Genomic DNA, 19,660 nt, shown 5'->3' with positions numbered 1-19,660 from the left:
AAAGGCAAATTTTTGACCTTCATCCTCCCCACCCAAATTTCCCCAGACGTAAAAAAAAGAAGAATCATCGTAGTTAGTCGCTCCAAAAAAAGGGAACAAAAAAGCTTCTTCGAAAAAATCATGACCTGAGTGGCATATCGACCTCGATATTGCCAAAAACATCTCTGTACCATGCCCGCAAGTTTCTGCACTTCTCACCGCGGGCATCTTCTCTGCATCCTTCTTCAACAACGACTTCCCACATGCGCTGCTCAACATCGTACCCGAGCTGCTTCTGCATATCTTCTTTCTTGCCCCACAACCTATGTGAGTGGCCCTCCATATCAAAGGGTCGCCTATCATTCAGGAGCCGCGCCGGGTCGAGCTTGAGGTTATTCTGGTGAATGAAAATCGGGATGGGTTTGCTCGGCGCGGTACGCGGCTTATTCCTCTGGGATTGGGTGACGAGATCCTTGTCTTGCCAGAGGGCTTGATCGTGGATGTGGTTGCGCATCGGGGGTAGGTACTGGTAGTCGAGACGGGGGTCTGCCTGGCCGATTGCCGTGCCTTTGTATGTGCCGTTGAGGAAGCGGCCGAGAGCCATGGGCGCGGTGCGGACTTGGTAGAAAGGAAGGCCGACGGCGAGGGCGGCTTGCGTGAAGGTCTCTTTGTCGCCAGCGCCGGGGGCGCCTTGGCTGAAGAGGATGTAGTAGAAGTCTGGGCCGTAGTAGTTGTAGTAAACCATCATGAGTAGGGTTTCGCGGTGTAGATCTTTGTTCATGAGGAGTTGGCCGCTTTCGGTCGAGAGGCGCGATTGCGAGGGGACTTCAGGGATGGCGGCGATGTGGTAGTAATGCGCCGAGATGGTTTGCGCCCAGAAGTCGGGCCAGGTCACCAGGCCATGGGTCGTGTAGGGGGCGGCGGAGAATAAACCTTTCGGGTCTTGTGAGGGGAAGGCATCGCTGTCGAGGAACAGAACGTGCTGGAAGGACGAGAATAGGATCGCAAAGGCCTTGTACTGGTAGTGACTCGGTGGTTTGACGTTAGCGGCCGTCTCGTAAATGTTTGATAAGACAACGCAACGGGCGTTCAGAGAAGGTAGAACGGTCTCGCACACTGTTGCGTCGTATTTGTTCCAGTCGTCAATGAAGACTTCCATCGGCAGATCACATCCCGTCTTGCGTAGTAAGCGGAGTGAGACCAAAAAGATGGGCATGTACATGGCGTTAGCTGTAGTAACGATGCCCGTAGTACCCTGTGCAAAGGGGACTTTAGACGCGAGCTCTTTTGCAGAACTGCGCATAGTATAGTGCGCTCTGAACAAGGCCAACTCTTCATTCTTTGTGAAGTTGACCAGCCGATCAGGGTGTGTCCTGTGAGGTTCAAGCGGCTTGAAGTGAACAATATCTTCGAAGCCCTCATCGTCGAGCTGCAAAGGTTCACATTGTGGTTGGGCGTCAACCAGAGCAGTGGCAAGGTCGGACCAAAATTCTTGAACAGACTTGTCAAAGGTTGAACTGACTGCAGTGAGGTTCTTGCCCGTCAGGATGGGGATGTGAATGGCAGCGGAACCATGGTATTGCCTGGGAAAGAAGAAGAAGGCGCCGCATATCAAGAGGAAGAGAGGGAGGACAAGCAGTCGCGGTAACGAGTGTGAGGTGGTGACGAGCATGGCGGGGGTGGGCCCGCACTTGAGAGCGAGTAATTGTCACGAAAACGAAAGGAAACGGGGTATCTTTGGGGAGAAAGAGAAGAGCGGGAAAGACAGTGAGAGATAAGTCAAGAGGCTAGCGCCAGATAAGAGGTGAGAGTGAAAGGACGAATTACATGTAAGTACACTGCCATGGACGCCTAGAGATAACTGGAAATGATGTGACATGGGTGCCACAGTGTCATCCCAAGGTGGCAGAGCATGCAACTGCAATACGAGCGGATGCTACAAACGGGGTACGCCGCCGCGTTTATGGAGGAGCCGACTCATGGCGCGGGTCCAAGGCACATGGTTAGCTTGATGCTGTGTGGTTGTATAGGGCTAATGCTAGGCCTCAACAAGAGGTTGTGTGAGAGCAGACAGCACGATGCTTGACAAGATCGTGGGTACCGATCTTGGGTGAGGTTGTGGAAAGCTTATGGGACAGGGGCGGACCGAGCGAGATGGAGTGGTGAATTGCATCCGGCGCATCCTAGGCCGTACCTAAGCTCAGCATAGCGCAGAAAAGCTGGATAAACGGGCGAGCTGAGTAAAGGCGACTAACGGATGAGCAGCTCATTAGCCGTGCCAAATTAGACGTTAGAGAGTCAAAATTAGAGACGCTAACGCCATGGGCAAGCTGACTGATAACGGCATGGCAAGGCGAGACTGGCCGACGTCTGACAGCGTGGGTCGTTGGTTGGGTCCCCCCTGCTCTCAGGGACAACGGCTGCACACGTAACCTATCGGCGCATGAGGCTTTGGGCGATCTTAACAAACTACATGGCTTCCGTCGTATGTTTCCTAGCCCTGGTCCTGGTCGCATTGCGGTCAGTACACACACGTACGTACGCCTGTGGAACCGTCAACTTCAACAGCAGCACAATTCATCTCTAACATATGCGACCCAGAGCAACGCGTCGCAAAGACCTCTTTTTCTTGTTTCCCAGCCTCCAGCCGTCCGTATCGCGCATATACGCACTATTGAAAAATCGCGCAACCGTTTATACGGGGCGTGGGACACCCTAGATGCCATCCACCTGCTTCGGAAATTGAGCCACGCAGACGCCACAGACATCTTATTAATGTCCACGTCAAATACGGCCAAGTCTTTTGTATTCATATCTTACTTACATGCGAGATGACATGTTTGTCAAATCTAGGATAATACGGGAGGGGGCACGTCATCATAACGGTGTATGTGCTCAACAAACTTCCATCTAGCACGTTACGAAAAAAAACTCTGGGTTCAGTCCAAGATGAAGAGAAAAAAAAGGAAATAACAACACCAAAAAATAGATGACCCGAACATCGTCGTGATACCGCGCAGATTCCTACGCTTTACTACTCTAATCATAGACAAAGACACAAACTAGCCCGCTTGTACGTAGCGCGGGCTAGAAATCCTGCTAAGCTCCACAAACACCCGTACCTTGCATGACCAAGCAAAATCCCAACCAACCACAGACGGCGAAGCCCGTTATCGAGGCAAACCACCGATCCATCTTTGCTCCCTCCACGCTTACACCCACACAGTATGTCCATACCAAAAACAGCCCACACGAAATCCATAACATTACATTGTCATACTCATCTTACATGACAATCAAACCGGCCCGAAATCGAGAAAAAGAAAAATGCCGGCCTTATTATCGTAATCCTAATGCACATAAGCAACCCCCCCTCATAGTCCACCACATTAGGACTCTATTATGCCCAGACCCAGAAAATCCCCCCGACGTGGGGAGGGGGGGGGGTCCCAAGCAAGCAAGTAAGCAAGATCAAATCCGCCAAGCCCACTCTCCTTCCTCCTTCCTCGATCTTAGATAGTTACTTGGCTTGGTATTACCAGAATCCCCTCCCCAATCATCCATAATTATGCGCGCTAAGAGTGTACTGTGTATGTTTTGTGTGTGTGAGAGAAAGAGAGAGAAAGACGGACGAGAGGGAACGGCGAAAAAAAAGGGAAGGTCGAATAGGAAACATCGGATATCACATCCTCTCCCCTTGTTGGTCGGATAACCCGAAAGGTCCTTACCTAAATACGGTACCTCCCGAACTAGGGATGGGGGAGGGTAAGGGGGTTGATAATGCGTAGAATCCCCTTGGCTTAGGTTGTCATCTGTTGGGACCAAAAAAAAAGCCCCGAGATAATTACTTTACGGTTGAGCGCGCATTACTACTACTACGGGAACTTTCCCCCACACACACATACCGTTACTGTTCTTTGATAATTCCCTTTCTCTTGATCTACATGCGTACAACCATCCCCCCCCGGCGGCATCTTATCGTCTTCACATTTCACCATGACGCGGTTACGACACTAGACAACACTAGAGATTGATTCACTGCTACTACATACGGGGGCGAAAAAAGACGACAAATGCAAATTATTAGGACAGATACTGGTGGAAAATATTCCGGAGAAGAAAAAAAGGAAACAAACCCGCGCAAAAGAACACACGAAATACTTCGAGAGCCGCCCTTACTTCACAAGCACCTTGACTGCCAAGGCAATGTGTTGTGATTCAATTTGTAGCATGCACAAGAAAACAAGAGAGAGAAAAAAAAAGAGCAAGAAAAGAGAAGAAAATGAACACCAGCTCGAGGCCCAGATGCTGTACGAAGAAATCGTCTTCCCAGATCCAAGAACCTCCTAGAAGCCCGCATTCGCTACCGTCCAATTTGTACTTTTTTATCCACCCACCCAGCTTTTGCAAAAGGAATTCAAGTCGATCCCCAAACACCCCCGCCATCCCAGGTATCGAACTCCATCAAATGAGGATTTTTCCGTCTATACGCATCCGTGCCGTAGGTAGCCTGCAAATGCCACGAATCTCTTAAATCGACCGATGCTGTAAAACTCCACCCATAGCCAATCTTGCCCACGCCCACGCCTACCCGAAAAAACCGTCCCATATCAAATTGCACCGCAAGATACGCGCTCCAGACGATCGATACCTATGTACGAGTGAACTTACGCCGGCGACTTGTTGGCAGGGTTAGTGACGTTGCGCCGATCATCGTTCATGGAAAGAGAGCCAAAGCCGGTTGAAAGAAAGGCAAAGGGGTCATTGCGACCATCGCCACCGTTGGGAGCACCCTGAGCGGGGTAAGGGTCCGCCGAGGAAAAAGCAGCTTCAGCGGCGCGGCTGTCAAAGGGAGTCGAGTGCATGCCACCGTTGGGCACATACTGGCCGCCCATGGGAGGGTAAGGGCTAGCCGCACCCATACCAGAGGGCAGAGCATACGAGCTAGGGGGGCCACCATACTGTTGAGCTGGGAAGCCACCACCACCGTAACCAGCAGGGCCATAGGGACCGGCACCGGGACCAGCGCCCATAGAAGGAGGACCCATGCCAAAACCAGAGGGCGTGTCCATTGGCGACGGGAACGCAGAATCGGCAACGACAGCAGCGCCAGCACGGCTAGCTCCACAGCGGAGGCAGGCAGTGTTCTTTGCAAAGTTGTGGTATCCACAGCCATTCTCACCGCACTTCCAGTCTCCAGCACGGAAGGGAACGACACCAGTACCTCCACGCATGTGTCCACCACCCATTCCGTGACCGTGGCCGTGGCCCATGTGGTGCTGAGGAGGACCCATCATACCTGGGTGACCTCCATATCCGTAACCGCCGTAGGCCATGGGATCACCGCCAGGCGGGCCCTGTTGCATGGCAGGGAACGAACATCGGAAACAGGCGGTACGGCGCTGGAAGTTGGAGAAGCCACAAGAGGGGCAGTTCCAGTCACCAGGGCGAGGACGGTTCTTGCTAGGAGGAAATGGTGTGATGATATCGGAGGCACGGTCGAGAACGCGAGTGGACGAAGGCGAGACTTCAATGGCCTTTTCGTTGAGAGCGCGGCCGTTCATGCAGAGACTCTCAGCAGCCTAGGAAAGAAGAATTAAAGTTAGCATGTTAGACGTCGAGCATGATTAATACAATACATACCTCCTCGTGAGAAGAGAAGATGGCGAAGCCGGTGCCAGTGGGCTTGTGCTGGTCTGGGGTACGGAGGGTCCAGAAAGCAATGGGACGACCGCCAAACTGAGTGAACCAGCTCTCAAGCTCTGACTGAGTAGTGTCATGGGGAAGACCGCTCATATGAAGAACCTTGCTGCGTTCGGACAAAAAGGCGCGCACGTCAGCCCTGGCATCCATGGGTTTGGTAAGTACGTCGGGGTGGTCTTGAGGTGGCTGCGACTTGCGGATCAGGCCACGGAGAACTCGTGCAAGTGTGACGGCCTCCTCCATTGCCCGCCGCGGCGAGGCGGGGGCGAGGGCTTGCAAGTGAAAGGGCAGGTTGTGTTTGATGGGAGCCGACGATTGGACAGGCTCCACTTCGAGAGCCGCACAAATGTTGGTCAAGGCGCTGGAGCCAAACGGCAACGACTCGGGGTGGTGTGCCTGCCAGCGCTGGTACTCAGTGCGTAGGTCGAATGTACGGGAGTGCTGGAGGTATGGGGGAAGAACAACGGCCTTGTCCCTAGCCTCGCGCGGCAGCTGTACGCGGAGGTCCCATGAGTCAAGGGTAACGAACGCAAACTCGAGATTCTTGGGGGCAATGTGTTCGGCGTGGAAGTTGTTGAAGCGCTCGATGGCATCACGGAAGGAGCCAGCGTTGCGGACCTGGTCCCAGGTGAGGGTTGTCAAGCTCGCTGTGCAAGCAAGGATGCAGGGTTAGCCGAAGCTCGTCGGGGTGAAGAAGGGGTGGATGGGGAGTGAGGGAGGCAAGTAGGCAATAGGTAGGGGAGAAGGAGCAAGACAACGTACTGCACAAGGCTGTGATGGGTGTGTTGACGGGCTTCACGAGGACGGACTCGCGGTGTAGCTGGGATTGGATCAGCAATTGGGGTGCGGGATTGGGATGGGCAAGCCCACCTCTTCGCACGACTTTGCATCGAGGAGAATCCAGCCGAGCTCAATGACCTCTGCTGAATCCTTTGTCACGTAGACGCCGTGCTCGTCACATGTGGTAGCTACGTGAATGACGACGTAGCGGTCGAGATTGGCCGCCTGGGGGCTCGGGGTCGGCTGGGAGGCCATAGCTGTCTGTATTTGTCTGCGAGGGTTGCACTGTCAGTACGGGTGCCTCTAGGGTGGTCCAGAGGTCGGTCGAGACTGCGGCGAGGGTGGATTGGGCAATTGAGGTGTTGCAGCGAAGGAAGTCGGAGGTAAGAGGCGGCGTGGGTGGAAGTCGCTCGCAGCGGGTACGTCAGCGGGGAGGTGAATACGGATGAGGTGAGGCGGGGACAGGTGACTGCTGCTCACTGCAAGTGAAGGGGAGAACAGAGCAGAGCCTCGAGGTGAATGATGGAGCGAGGGTAGAGGTGACCCGGTGAGATGAAACCAGGTGCTCTGTGATGGGGACGGACGACCTGAGGCTCCGTGCAATGATGCCGGAAGATTTCTTGACGTGGATAGCAGAGCTAAGGGCACAACGTCGAGATCTTGGCGGGAGCTCGAGTTTAGTGTCGGACGTGTCACTGGGAGAGCATTGGGGGATATGGGCTTTTTTTTCCCTGATGCTGTTTTGTTTTTTGCGGGTTGCACGGCTATCTCGCGTGTTGCTGTGTGCCTATATGGTCCCTGGACGGGTGCTGGCGGTGTTCCGACGTCGCAATTGGCAGCAATGGGCTCGAGAGTGTCGTCCCGGGCCCTGGGAGAGCATGTACACGAAAGTGTGTAGGGTATATACATAGTTCATGGCTGCATGCATCCATATATACATAGGAGCATGGCGGGATATCTGCAGCGACGTCGACGCTCATTACCGGTCCCACGCGTGCAGCCAAGGGGAACCGGCGCGTGCCCGTGCTGTGCGTGTGTATACATACGACATGTATGTACAGTGTACATAGTAGCGTGTATGGATGTCGTCGCGTTTGAGTGCAATGGACACGGCGCCATGGTGAGAGTTAGAGACTGGGTAGGGTACTGTGTACATGCATACACACACACGCCCACGCCCACGCCTACCCGAACAACAGGGTCCGGCCATGGCTTGGACGGGGTAGCCCGCTGGCGTGTTATCTCGAGAAGCCATGTTGGACGAGTGGACCAGTGGACCGGCAGAGCTGTCCTGTACTTGGGGTGGGCGAGAGGCGGCTAGGGGCCAAGGGGACAAGGGGACAAGGGGCCAGCACATCCCGCCGCCCCCCCTGGCCGTGTGTGTATGTATGTGTGTGCATGTGTGGCCTCTCTCCCACTCCCGCGGCGACGGCGACGGCGAGGGCCACGGCAGCACGTGATCAGCCTCAACCCTCGTGCTCGCCCGCCCTCGCTGCTGTTTCGGCGCAGGTGGCAGCCAATTTCACACGCCGCCAGGCTGGCAGTTGAGTTTGGAGGCGCGCGCTCACGACGATCAGCGTCCCCTCAAGCTTTTGCTGACACGGCCGACAAGCACTAGCCCTGTCAGCAGCGCCCGCTCGACGTGGTGTGCGCAACCTCTCCCAGTGCCCGTGGTGCAGCTGCTGTGAACCCCTTAAACGCCGCGCGCGCCCCCCCTCTTCTGCCCATCAAGAGATCCTCTGCAATTTATGCACTCCGCTTGTGGCATCGGGGACTTTGCATTGGCGCCTGAGCATCTACCACTACCCACACGAGGAAGGCCCGTGTAGTAAATCGGGACCGCCTGCTTTACTAAGTAACCATGGCCTCTCGGCAACGCGGCTTCCTGTCTTCCCCGCAAGCTGCACCAAACGGACGCGAGTTAGTATTCACCTACCCACTTTTTGAAACAACGGACAAAGAACCACGTCCACCCCCCAAATCTGCCTTGACCCGTTGCTCTCCTCCATGCTGCTGTCCTCCTGACATTCTTCTCTAGTTCCTCTCGCGGCATCATGGGCTTCTTCAAGCGATTCAGGCGTCACAAAACCCCAAAGAAGAACGAATCCCGTCCTCGCAACGACCTCTACGCCCCCGCCATCCCCGAATACCATGGGCCCGATCAATTTGTCCGCCTGCCCGACCACGTCTTGCGTCGCATCTTTGAGCAAGTCTGCCCCCATTCCACTGACGAGACCCTCGACGGCAGCGAGGACAGTGGCAACGATGGCTGCATGAGCTGCGACATGCGAGACCTGGCCCACTGCGCCTTGACAAAGCGACAATGGTATGGTGTAGCCGCCGGTTTACTGTAAGTTTTGCCATTCTGCTCTGTCTGCATGTACATTGCGGCTGACCGGCCTCCCTAGTTACAACAGCATCCGCATTGATGCCGTCCACTACTGCGAGCTCGAGGAAATCTACGCCGACCAGCGCAGGCGCAAGTCGCGTAACGGAGATGAAATCGACGCCCCCACCGAGCGACTCCAGCAGCTCGGCCAGAGTGTCCGCGGCAACCAATACCTCGGCCAACGTGTACGCTTCATCAAGCTCCCCTACATGACGCGCGAGGCCTGCAAAGCCGACCTTGCGCGAACTGTGTCGGGCTGCCCCAACCTCGAGTACATTGACCTCCCAGATGGCTTCTACAGTGGCGACCAGTCTTGCCAGCTGCTGCGACAGGAGCTGCAGGGACGATGCCCACACATTAGGAGAATGAAGTACACCGAGGGTGGCGAACAGGCGCTCGAGTCGCTCCTCCAGGGCTACTGGCAAGAGCTCATCACCGTTGAGCTCAGCAAGATACACATTGAGCCCAGCATCTTGCGACAGGTCTTCGGCATGCTTCCCCGACTCAAGGAACTTACCATTATCGGCGCTCCATGGCTGAACGATTCCACTTTCCACGATGCCCCTGGAATTCCAAACTTCCCTGCCTTGGAGATCCTGAGGCTAGAAAAGTGCCACACAGTGACTGCACACGGCTTGGCCCAGTTTCTCCATAACCCCATGTGCAGTGCCAGACTCCGAACGCTTGTACTCAAGGACTGTGCTGGCTTCCCAGTAGCATCTCTTCACATTGTTTTGCAGGCAGCGGCCAACCTTCGGACATTAGAGTACACGGCCACGGTCTCGGCATCCCTTCCCCTAGACCCTATCCCGCCCATGAACTCGTACACACTGCACAAGCTCAACTTTGAGGTCGTATCCAGCGCCGCCAACCAGGTCTACCCTCCCGCTGCGTCGTATTACCAGTATCTAGCCAAGTCGCTAATGTCCAACTCGCTTCCGGCTTTGCGACAGCTGTGGGTTCGTGATCCCGATTTCCCAGAAATCCTTACTCTTGCGCCACCAATACGTCCGTTCAGCGAGGCACCGCCGCCCATGTTCAACCAGCCCTTGGAGGTCTACTCCAAGGGTCTCGATGAGCTTGATTGGATCTTTACCTCCATCATGCCTCCCGAAGGCCAGCAACGACGTGCATCCATGTCTGTGGGCCGGCCACTAAGCAGCTACTCGGCACACAAGGGTCTTGGACCCCAGTGGGGCGGAGATGCCCGTAAGAGCATTGTAGTACCAAACGGGTTCGGTGGGTTCCTGGCCATACCTGCCGACAACGATGGGCGACCGAGGAGCGCCGGCCATATGGCACCTAGCGGAGGCTTTGGACACGGCTACTCCAACTCGCTCGGTGGCCGAGAACCCAGCCCGCGCGCAAGCTGGATGACCCACGTTGGTCGCGAGAAGCGAGCCTCGAGGGCTGATTTGTGGCGCTAGTTTCTGTTCGTTTGGACACGCCAGCATCGCACTCTGCATCCATGTACTGCATCTCGCCTGCCCGTCTTCTTATTTACCTTTTTCCCTCGCTCACTTCGATTCTCTCTTCTGGATAGCTGTCCAAGTTCTTCTTTTTTTACCTTCTCAAACGTCATCTTTGCAAGATACCAAGGAACCTTTTTTCTTGTTGTGTGTTTTTACTTTTGTTCTATTTTTGTCGTTTTAAGGTTGGTGGAACACGGGTGCAACATCAGTACGAATTATGGCGACACCAGGCAGAACCAATGAGGGTCGGACGAAAATACCCCTGGTGAAAGGATGGAGTTTCCTTTGTTGGCCATGTGTGTGTACATAAAGAAACAAAGCAAAGCAAGAAAGAAAAATAGAGCGCTTGGTTGCGCGAGACTGGTCTCTCGTGGCTACTAAAACACCGCCGATGACTTGTGCTTTTAATATCGAGTGCCGCTTTGTTTTGGAGAAGGGGGGATTGCAGGGCGCACAGGGCCAAGGTTTGTGTATGTGTGTGTGCGTGGTAATATTGCAGTTTGGTAATTCTCCGCTGGGATATTACACAAGTGATTTCTCATTTAGGCAATATAGGCTGTTATGGTGACATACTAGTACTTTGCATAGGCAGGGGTTCATATCACATACGCAGACTAGAGTAAGTAGACATGTATGCATAGGGTTCATGTCACTGTCACTGTAGCCAAGGGACAGGCGTAGTAGGTAGTGTCGTGTGCCCTGGGTGGATGCATGCACAACATTGCGATCTGCAGGATCTTGTTGCATGCCGCGATCTGCTTTGGGGAGGGGGGCATTCATGCACACGCCATGACTACGTACGTAGTCGAATAGCGTGCTGTGGCTAAGGCATGGCGGCCAGGCGTCGCGTTTCAGGCGGACGTGTGGCTGGCACCGCCTGCACTGACCGCCCCGCGCTGGTCAGGTGGACGAGTCGTCTAGCGCACGCGCCTGCGTACGGCCGGCCTGCCAGGTTTCAGTCCAGCCACCGACCGTTCCCGCCCTCTCAGGAGGACTACCAAGATAGAACGGGGGGTGGAGAGAATGTTTCGGCTACCTGCCTTGACCTGGTGATTGGATTCAGGTACTTTAATGTCAAAGAATTAAACGCCGCCTTAGCCGTATTCCGCATGCTGCCACTTGTACTTGCTTCTTCACCCTGTTCACATCTCCTCTTTCCCCTCACTCGCTGGGCGTCCTCTATGGCCGTGACGGTGCTTTCTATGTTCTCTACCTCTCTTCGCCCAGGCACGAGGTTTCCAGTCGCACAGCATTCTCCCCTACACCGCCATGGCCACTGAAGCAATGTCCTCGTCTGCTGCCGCAGCCGCAGCAGCAGCGTCGACGCAAAAGATGTCTCGCTATAGAAGCGTAAGGCGCGCCCAGGAACAGCATCCCGCGCCACCAGGCCAGTTTTCGCAGCATGACCAGCCTTCGCAGGGCATGTCGACAATGCCTACTATGCCTGCAGTACCAGACGCCCAGCCTCAGAACGATGCGCCACTCAGCAGGAGCAAGAGCCGCTACCACCGCCGACCACCAACTTCGCACGCGACCAGTCCGCAACCTCCTCCCCGCTCCAACACCACGTTTGACCCTCCACCGCCCTTTTGCCCGCAGTCGCCGCCGTATGCTTCGTCAACTGATGCCGACAGTTCCCCACAGCAGACATCGTATGCGGCCAATACCACCCAGCGCCGCCCTCGTACGGCTAAACCTCGTACCCAAACGTCGCCCCTTGTCTACGGTGCACCAAGAGACCAGTCCCTCAGCGGCGATGATAGTGCGAGAGAAATTCTCGAAAAGGAGAAGCAGCGCCAGCGGCAGATGAAGGAAAGACATGATGCAGAGGCACGGGCAATGAGGCAGGCACAACAGGCCGAGTTGAACAGGGCCGACAAGTTACGTCAAGAAGCAGAGGAAGCGGCGCGGCTACAGAAGCAGCAACAGCAACAGCGAGAGTTTGAAGAAGCGGAAGCGCTGCGTCGGCAAAGAATCGAACAAAAGGCAGAGCAGGAGCGTGGGAGACGACTACAGAAAGCCGAGCCGCGAAAGACTTCGCAAAACAAGGACGAGCATCAACGTCAAGCGGCACTAGCAAGGCTTGAAGAGCGGTCCCAAAAGCCACCGGCCTCACCCAATGCCATTTCGCCCCCGCGACAGCAAGAAGTTGGGTTTGGCATGTTCAAAAGGAGAAAGGACGAGGCTCTAGGCCTGGATGCTCCAGCGCAATTGTCGGCTGCACCACAACTCAGCCTCAGCCTCAGCCACGAGGAAGAGACGATCAAGCCCGGTGGAGGAGGTGCGGTCCTGGGTATTGATGCGCCAACTTCAGCCGTGAATGCTGGTGACAGGGTATGTTGGTTGCCTCTTGGGCGGGATGAAGTGACTAACAATTGGGGCAGCGTGTTACGGTTGTGTGCAACAAGAAGCGCATTCAACTACCAGTCACACCGACCACAACACCTCTGGATCTGATCAAGTCTGCGTCAACTGTCCTCGCAGACCCAATTGACGTTCGCACAGCAGTTATTTCTGAATATTTCACCAAAGTCAGCATCACGCGCCCGCTTCGCAATTACGAATATGTACGAGATGTTATGAACTCATGGGATCACGACAACCAAAATGAGCTAACCATTATCGACTCGGACGTGGACGGAATCAACCAGGATGACTTACTCGCATACAAAGTGCCCGAGGCAAGGCCCGAAGGCATGTCGTGCTTTATCCAATACTCTTCGAGACCCGGCAAGTGGAGCAAGCGGCTCCTTACCCTGCGTCCCGACGGCCAGCTAGTCATGGCGAAGAACGAAAAAACCAAGGAAAAGGATCTGGAGAACATTTGCACGCTTACAGACTACGACATCTACACAGTGACGCAGCAGAAGCTGGCAAGGGTCAAGCCACCCAAGAAGATATGCTATGCGGTCAAGAGTATGCAAAAGTCGAACATTTTTGCCGATGAGTCGCAGTATGTGCACTTCTTCTGCACCAATGACCGCAACACGGCAAACATGTTCTACCATGCTTTGCAGTCGTGGCGGAGCTGGTACCTCAAGTACCAAAAGGGCGAGGGGTTGAAGAAGAAGTCGCCAGCCATGCGCAATGTGTCTGGCAACCAAGAAGCAGCGACGTCATCAGCGCATGCAAGGGGTGAGTCTGTAGGATCACATTACCAGCTAGGTGCTTTCTCGTCGTTATTGGACATGGACAGTTTCAACAAGAAGCTAGATGAAATTGAAGTGCATAAGCCGGGCGAGTTTCCAGATGACAAGCCCTTGTCGAAGCTTGATAGCAGAGCAATGCATACGAGGAAGAAGTCGTTGCGGGTAAAGCAACCACCCCCGGCAACGTTGATCAAGAGTGCAATCGGCAAGCCCAATCCCTCACAGCCCACGTCTCGACAGACGTCTGGACGACGCAGCTTTGACGGCAAGGAAGAAGAGGCATTTACTTCTAATGGGCTTCTAGGCCGAGGCTATAGCGAGCGCCAGGCTGCAGCCCAGGCTCGTGAGCAGCAGCAGGCGGCCGCGTTTACAGAGGGTCCATCACTGCTGAACGTGGGTCGGCTGGGTCAGGCCGACAGTAGTGTCAAACGTAGTACTTCAACGCGCAGTAACCACCATCGACGGACATCCAGCGACCTGCAAAGAAGTGCTTCGAAACGGGTACCTGGTATGCCAGAGCCGTTGATTGATCTTACACCGCAGTACCGTCCACCACCACAGCATCTCAACAAGGGCAAAGGGTACAATCCGGGAGCGGGTGCCGGACCACTTGTGGAGAGCGCAACGTCGATAGAAGAAGCAATCAAGGTCCCTTCGTCGACAGATTGGCGAGCGGGCCGGCCGGGAACATCACGCGCACATGGAACATATGGTGCCGGTGGCCACGAGCGCACACGGTCGCTCAAGGGTCGTGGCGAGCCCCTGGCTGCATACACGCAGAACAACCATGGTGCGGCGCCGGAGGATGCCAGCAAAGCATTTACGGGTGGAGGCCTGTTGTCTCGAGCGGGTTATTCTCAAGGCCCTGACGTGATCGGTCGAGGAGTCATGGATGGCAGCAAAGCCCGAGGCCCAATGGTCAACCTGAACCTGAACAATGAGTTTGCGCAGGGCAGCTTGCTGGGTGGGATGCCCGTTGCTGCACCGGTGATTGATCGAAGTGGCAAGTAAGGTGTTTTTTTTGGGAGGGAGGGGGGGCAAAGAAGGGTGGTTTGCAGGCGGAACCACTTCCCAAACGGCACGTGGCGTCCTTTTTTTCGTCTTTCCTCTTTCCTTTGTGAGCGCGATTTTAGCCTGATATCCCTGCATAATTTTTTTTCTTTCTCTTCCTTGCGGTTTGTTTCCCAACGTTGTCAGCCCAAAGGCTTGTTTTTCAGGTGGCGCCGATGTTGAGGCATGGTGGGGGCGTGAGAGGGATGCCTGGTATGGCCGAGCAGGTGAGGCTAGATAGAGTGGAAGTATTGAATTGATATATAATGTTTGAAGTGATATGGGTCTAGATGCGACTAGCTGGAGACACTGGCGGGTGAGCGTGTGAGGTGAGGGTATATGAGAGATTCAGTTGTCATGGTTGCATGGTGTTGTGAGCTTACTATACAGTACGTGTATGTATGTGTGTGTGTCCGACCAAGTCTCCGATGTCTCCGCCTCCGCCCAAGTTTGGGCCCACTCGACTGGCTGCGGAGAGGGTGGCGTGCTGGAAACTTCACCCCCCGTCGCGCGGGAACCCCGCAATCGCCGGCCTAATGACGAGACGCTGCAGCAGGCGGACGCAGTACCGCCTCGGCATATTAACTTCACAAAACGTGTACAGCAACATGCGCCATGTAACAGTTGCGACAAGAGAAGATGAAGAGACTGAGTAGTCGTCAGAATTGAGCGGCACAAATCGGGACGGGATGGATCGGTCGATGGTCCGCTCGTCGTCTCATTTCCTCGACAAACTGTTGAGTTGTTGACTCGCGCACACTGGCCGGCCACGCTCCAGCCTTGCCCTGCTGGGCGCCAGCCGCGGGGAGGGAACATGCTAGTAGGGAGTGGGTGGGTGTGTACACAGTATGTACATGTCCATGTTTGTGCATGGGTGCACATGTACTCTACTCACATGTCGCGAGAATTGGGTACTGTGCATGTCTTGCCAGGACCATGTGGGCTAAATTGTTACTCTAGTTTGCTCGCGGCCAGCAAATGATATGGGCAGCGTCATGGTGACTGCAGGGCCAGCAACGACGTCACCCGCACCTAGCGAGGCAAGTCGGCTGGGGAGCTCTGACCCGAACATCCCAACCACCCTAAACCCTCCCCACGTCGGGGTCTCCCAACGCTCAAGCTCTCAAAACAATAAGCCGCCCACCATCTTCCAGCCCTTGGCGCCGCTGCAGGGCATGTCTGCTGGGTCCACGCCAACCGCTATTACCTCGACTTTTTCCTGTCAATTCTGCTCAAACACACACACTCTCGTCAATTGCTCTCTCTCTCTCTCTCGCTCTCTGCGGCTGCACCACCACATCTTGTTGCAGACCCGTATCGCCTATTCTCTCCCCACCCCCGGCTCAGTAACCCAACCGCCCGTCTAGCGCCGCATCCTGCAGCAGTCTAACCAAGTACCGAGCTCCAGCTCCATCAGCCCTGTTTCACCTCTCCTTCTCAATCTCTTCTCTCGAACAGTATTTTGAATCTGCCATTGTGTCTCTCCCTCCTTCTATCTGACCCCACCACACATTCACAATGGCCTCGGGAGCGCGAGACGTGCAGAACCACGTCCTGTTCGAGGTTGCGACCGAAGTCGCAAACAGAGGTAGCTCCCCTCCATCCTGGTCCCATGACGCAAAACCCTAACCAGCTCCAGTCGGCGGCATCTACTCGGTCCTCAAGTCAAAGGCCCAGGTCACCACAGCAGAGTATGGCGCTGCTTACACTCTGCTCGGTCCCTGGAATAGGGCTTCGGTAAGCACTATGCTTGCTCACTGCGATACTTCCTGCTTACAAGTCCATAGGCCGCCGTCGAAGTAGAACCCATTGTTCCCAAAGACCCTGCTCTGCTGGCCACGATCAAGTCCATGGACGAGCGGGGCATCAAGACGCTATACGGACGATGGCTGATTGACGGTGCCCCACGCGTGCTCCTCTTTGACACTGGCACTGGCTACAGGTGGCTCGATGAGTGGAAGGGCGACCTCTGGTCTTCTACTGGCATTCCTTCGCCTCCTGGCGATTCCGAGACCAATGAGGCCATTGTCTTTGGCTATCTTATCGCCTGGTTTTTGGGCGAGGTAAGAAGCAAACATGAAATCAGTCTTGGTACATTTGCTAACTGCTCTTTCAGTATGTCTACCATGAGAAGCAGCGAGCTGTCATTGTCCAGTTCCACGAGTGGCTGGCAGGTGTTGCAGTGCCCCTTTGCAAGAAGCGCCGCATCGACGTGACTACCATTTTCACAACTCACGCCACACTTCTCGGTCGCTACCTTTGCGCTGGCTCAGTCGACTTTTACAACAATCTGCAATACTTTGACGTGGATGCCGAAGCAGGAAAGCGGGGTATCTACCATCGTTACTGCATTGAGCGGGCTGCCACGCACGCTGCCGACGTCTTCACAACCGTGTCCCACATCACTGCCTATGAGAGCGAGCATCTCTTGAAGCGCAAACCAGATGGTGTATTGCCCAACGGTCTCAACGTTAAGAAGTTTTCTGCGACGCACGAGTTCCAGAACTTGCACCAACAGGCAAAGGTCAAGATCAACGACTTTGTGCGCGGACATTTCTACGGTCACAATGACTTCGATCCTGAGAATACGCTCTACTTCTTCACAGCTGGTCGCTACGAGTACCGGAATAAGGGTGTGGACATGTTTATCGAATCACTGGCACGACTGAACCACAAGATGAAGAGCGAGAACTCTAACATGACGGTCGTTGCTTTTATCATTCTGCCTGCACAGACTACCTCTCTTTCGGTCGACTCACTCAAGGGACAGGCAGTCATCAAGGCGCTCCACGACAGTGTGAACAACATTGCCGAGAACGTGGCCAAGAAGCTGTTTGAGCGCTCCCTGACTTGGACAGAAGGCTCGGAGCTCCCTGAAGACAAGGACTTGATCACACCTGCTGATAAGATTCTGCTCCGCCGAAGATTGTTCGCCATGAAGCGCCATAACCTGCCACCTATTGTCACTCACAACATGGTCAACGATGCCGAAGATCCTGTGCTCAACCAACTGCGTCGCTGCCAGCTCTTCAACCACCCCTCGGACCGCGTCAAGGTTGTTTTCCACCCTGAGTTTTTGAACTCGGCCAACCCCGTACTGCCCATGGACTACGACGACTTTGTCCGTGGAACCCATCTTGGTGTATTCTCATCTTACTACGAGCCATGGGGATACACTCCAGCCGAGTGCACTGTCATGGGTGTTCCAAGTATCACAACAAACCTGTCTGGTTTTGGTTGCTACATGGAGGAGCTGATTGAGAATGCTCAAGACTACGGTATCTACATTGTAGATCGGAGAATGAAGGGCGTTGACGACTCGGTCAACCAGCTCGTCGACTACATGTTTGAATTCACAAAGAAGAGCAAGCGCCAGCGCATCAACCAGCGGAATCGGACAGAGCGTCTCAGTGACCTACTCGACTGGAAGCGCATGGGCTTGGAGTATGTCAAGGCTCGACAACTGGCGCTCCGACGAGCATACCCTGCGGCGTACGAAGACGACGAGGAGCCCGACTTCTTCAACTCGCAAGACGTCAAGATTTCCCGGCCTCTATCCGAGCCTGGATCGCCCCGTGAGCGTTCAGGTATGATGACTCCTGGTGACTTTGCTTCGCTGCAAGAAGGCCGTGAGGGACTGAGCACCGAGGACTACATTGCGTGGAAGCTTCCGTAAGTGACGAATGATTACAATGACTAGTGACGGACAGTTGCTAACAAGTATACAGTGAAGAGGAAGAGGCCGACGACTTTACTTTCCCACTTACCCTGAAGACGAAGAGCAAGCCCAACTCTGGCGCAACCACACCTACCTTGCCTGCTGCGGTAAATGGAACTGACTAGACGTCTGTTGTTGATGTTGTTTTTATCTACCAAGTACAATGAGGAATGAGTACGAAATCAAGGGAAATTGCATGAAACGTGTCCATTGTTGTTTTCCGTGTCTGTGGTTTTTGGTTTAAAAGACGCGCAAACGGATGCATGTATTTCAATGTATGAGGTGAAGAGAAGTCGTGTGTGAGAATGTTGCATGTAGTAGTGTTTTGATAGCGAACGTCGTACGAATTTAGCCGTTACTCTTTGTATGTAATTGCGAGATACAAACTCTGCACTCACAACGTGACATGTCAATTCACGAAGATATACGTTGATACCGCTGAGTGTTTAGCTCTCTATACTGCGTGCGAAAGGAGTGCCAGGCCCCATATCGATAGCATCACGTTAACCCTAACCAGAGTTCCTTACCCTAAGCCTAACCCCAGCCCTAATCCCAAAAATACGGATTTAGTAGTCTAATCCTAGTTTTCCTAGCACATACGACCATTGGAAACTGAGAGCTAGCCATCCCGTCCGATCTGGCATATATAAGCAGTTTACCGGCGGATTAGTAGTTAGGTGGGTGACCACTAGCGAATCCCCGCTGTCGTATGTTTTTTTTGATATGCAAATTCTTTTTTCAAAAAAAAATCTTTTTACTTCTCCCTATTTTACGTGCATGGCGGAATTTCTTCCAAGCATCGATCTGAGTACTACTATAGTAGGGGCTCGGGAAGGTTCGGAGAGTGATGTCCCGCGCAACGTTCGGCCCAGTGACACGCTTTCCCTACTACTTGGTTCACAGACTGATGGAAATTTGAGGATGGCACTGAAATGGCACGGTGCTATTTCCACAGAGGACCACGGCGTCTTTAGCGCAGACCAGCTCTTGAACGATACCATACGCGCTTCCAGTATACTGACGGTTAAAGAAGGCCACTAGTATGGATTTGTGGATGGGGCTGTTTCAGTTTCCATTGTGATTAGTAGCGCGGCAATTTGCTCCTTTTGAAAGGCTTGCCTTGGTCCAAGAGCCTGGGAAGAATAGTCATGACGACCCTGACCTCGCTGCCATCAGCATGCTTCTCCTAGCCAAATGTTCACAGTCGTAGCATTGCCATAGATATGCCGCATGAGCTCAATCTGAGTGCCTTTCTCGTCGTGGTCGTCTTGGTTGATGCTTATAGCATCCACCCCATACCGACCGAATGTAGCCCTTGTATCGCAAGGTGGCGCAGGGCAGCTTCCAAATTTTCCTTTAACCTTTCACCCTCTGGTTCTCGATGTAGATGGCATCCCTTCGAGTGCGGGTCTCCCCCCCC

At 54.2% G+C, this 19,660-nt stretch overlaps 6 protein-coding genes across 6 annotated transcripts; 5 read left to right on the top strand and 1 right to left on the bottom strand.

The window, feature by feature from the left end:
* Window positions 1-118: 118 nt before the first annotated feature.
* COCCADRAFT_86996 (glycosyltransferase family 71 protein) lies at window positions 119-1,651 on the bottom strand (the record flags this gene model as incomplete). Its single annotated transcript, XM_007710573.1, has 1 exon — window positions 119-1,651. The coding sequence occupies one exon, from the start codon at window positions 1,649-1,651 to the stop codon at window positions 119-121; it is 1,533 nt and encodes a 510-aa protein (XP_007708763.1).
* A 6,064-nt stretch (window positions 1,652-7,715) lies between these two features.
* On the top strand, window positions 7,716-8,150 carry COCCADRAFT_23339 (uncharacterized protein; the record flags this gene model as incomplete). Its single annotated transcript, XM_007710533.1, has 2 exons — window positions 7,716-7,848; window positions 7,972-8,150. The coding sequence occupies 2 exons, from the start codon at window positions 7,716-7,718 to the stop codon at window positions 8,148-8,150; spliced, it is 312 nt and encodes a 103-aa protein (XP_007708723.1).
* Window positions 8,151-8,516: 366 nt separating this feature from the next.
* COCCADRAFT_86900 (uncharacterized protein) lies at window positions 8,517-10,278 on the top strand (the record flags this gene model as incomplete). Its single annotated transcript, XM_007710572.1, has 2 exons — window positions 8,517-8,812; window positions 8,871-10,278. The coding sequence occupies 2 exons, from the start codon at window positions 8,517-8,519 to the stop codon at window positions 10,276-10,278; spliced, it is 1,704 nt and encodes a 567-aa protein (XP_007708762.1).
* Window positions 10,279-11,655: 1,377 nt separating this feature from the next.
* COCCADRAFT_33725 (uncharacterized protein) lies at window positions 11,656-14,483 on the top strand (the record flags this gene model as incomplete). The annotated part of the gene is made up of 2 exons (XM_007710549.1): window positions 11,656-12,657; window positions 12,708-14,483. The coding sequence occupies 2 exons, from the start codon at window positions 11,656-11,658 to the stop codon at window positions 14,481-14,483; spliced, it is 2,778 nt and encodes a 925-aa protein (XP_007708739.1).
* Window positions 14,484-15,665: 1,182 nt separating this feature from the next.
* Window positions 15,666-15,872, top strand: COCCADRAFT_86835 (uncharacterized protein; the record flags this gene model as incomplete). Its single annotated transcript, XM_007710571.1, has 1 exon — window positions 15,666-15,872. A coding segment is annotated over one exon (207 nt), but the record flags the coding sequence as incomplete, so codon positions are not given.
* Window positions 15,873-16,040: 168 nt separating this feature from the next.
* Window positions 16,041-18,365, top strand: COCCADRAFT_86955 (glycosyltransferase family 3 protein; the record flags this gene model as incomplete). Its single annotated transcript, XM_007710570.1, has 5 exons — window positions 16,041-16,110; window positions 16,162-16,259; window positions 16,310-16,585; window positions 16,639-18,194; window positions 18,251-18,365. 5 exons carry the CDS (start codon window positions 16,041-16,043, stop codon window positions 18,363-18,365), a joined length of 2,115 nt encoding a protein of 704 aa, XP_007708760.1.
* Window positions 18,366-19,660: the final 1,295 nt, after the last annotated feature.

The sequence above is a fragment of the Bipolaris zeicola genome, assembly GCF_000523435.1.
Source record: "Bipolaris zeicola 26-R-13 unplaced genomic scaffold scaffold_19, whole genome shotgun sequence".
NCBI lineage: Eukaryota > Fungi > Ascomycota > Dothideomycetes > Pleosporales > Pleosporaceae > Bipolaris > Bipolaris zeicola.
Note: the sequence above shows the minus strand (reverse complement) of the source record. Positions and strands in the feature narration are given on the sequence as shown.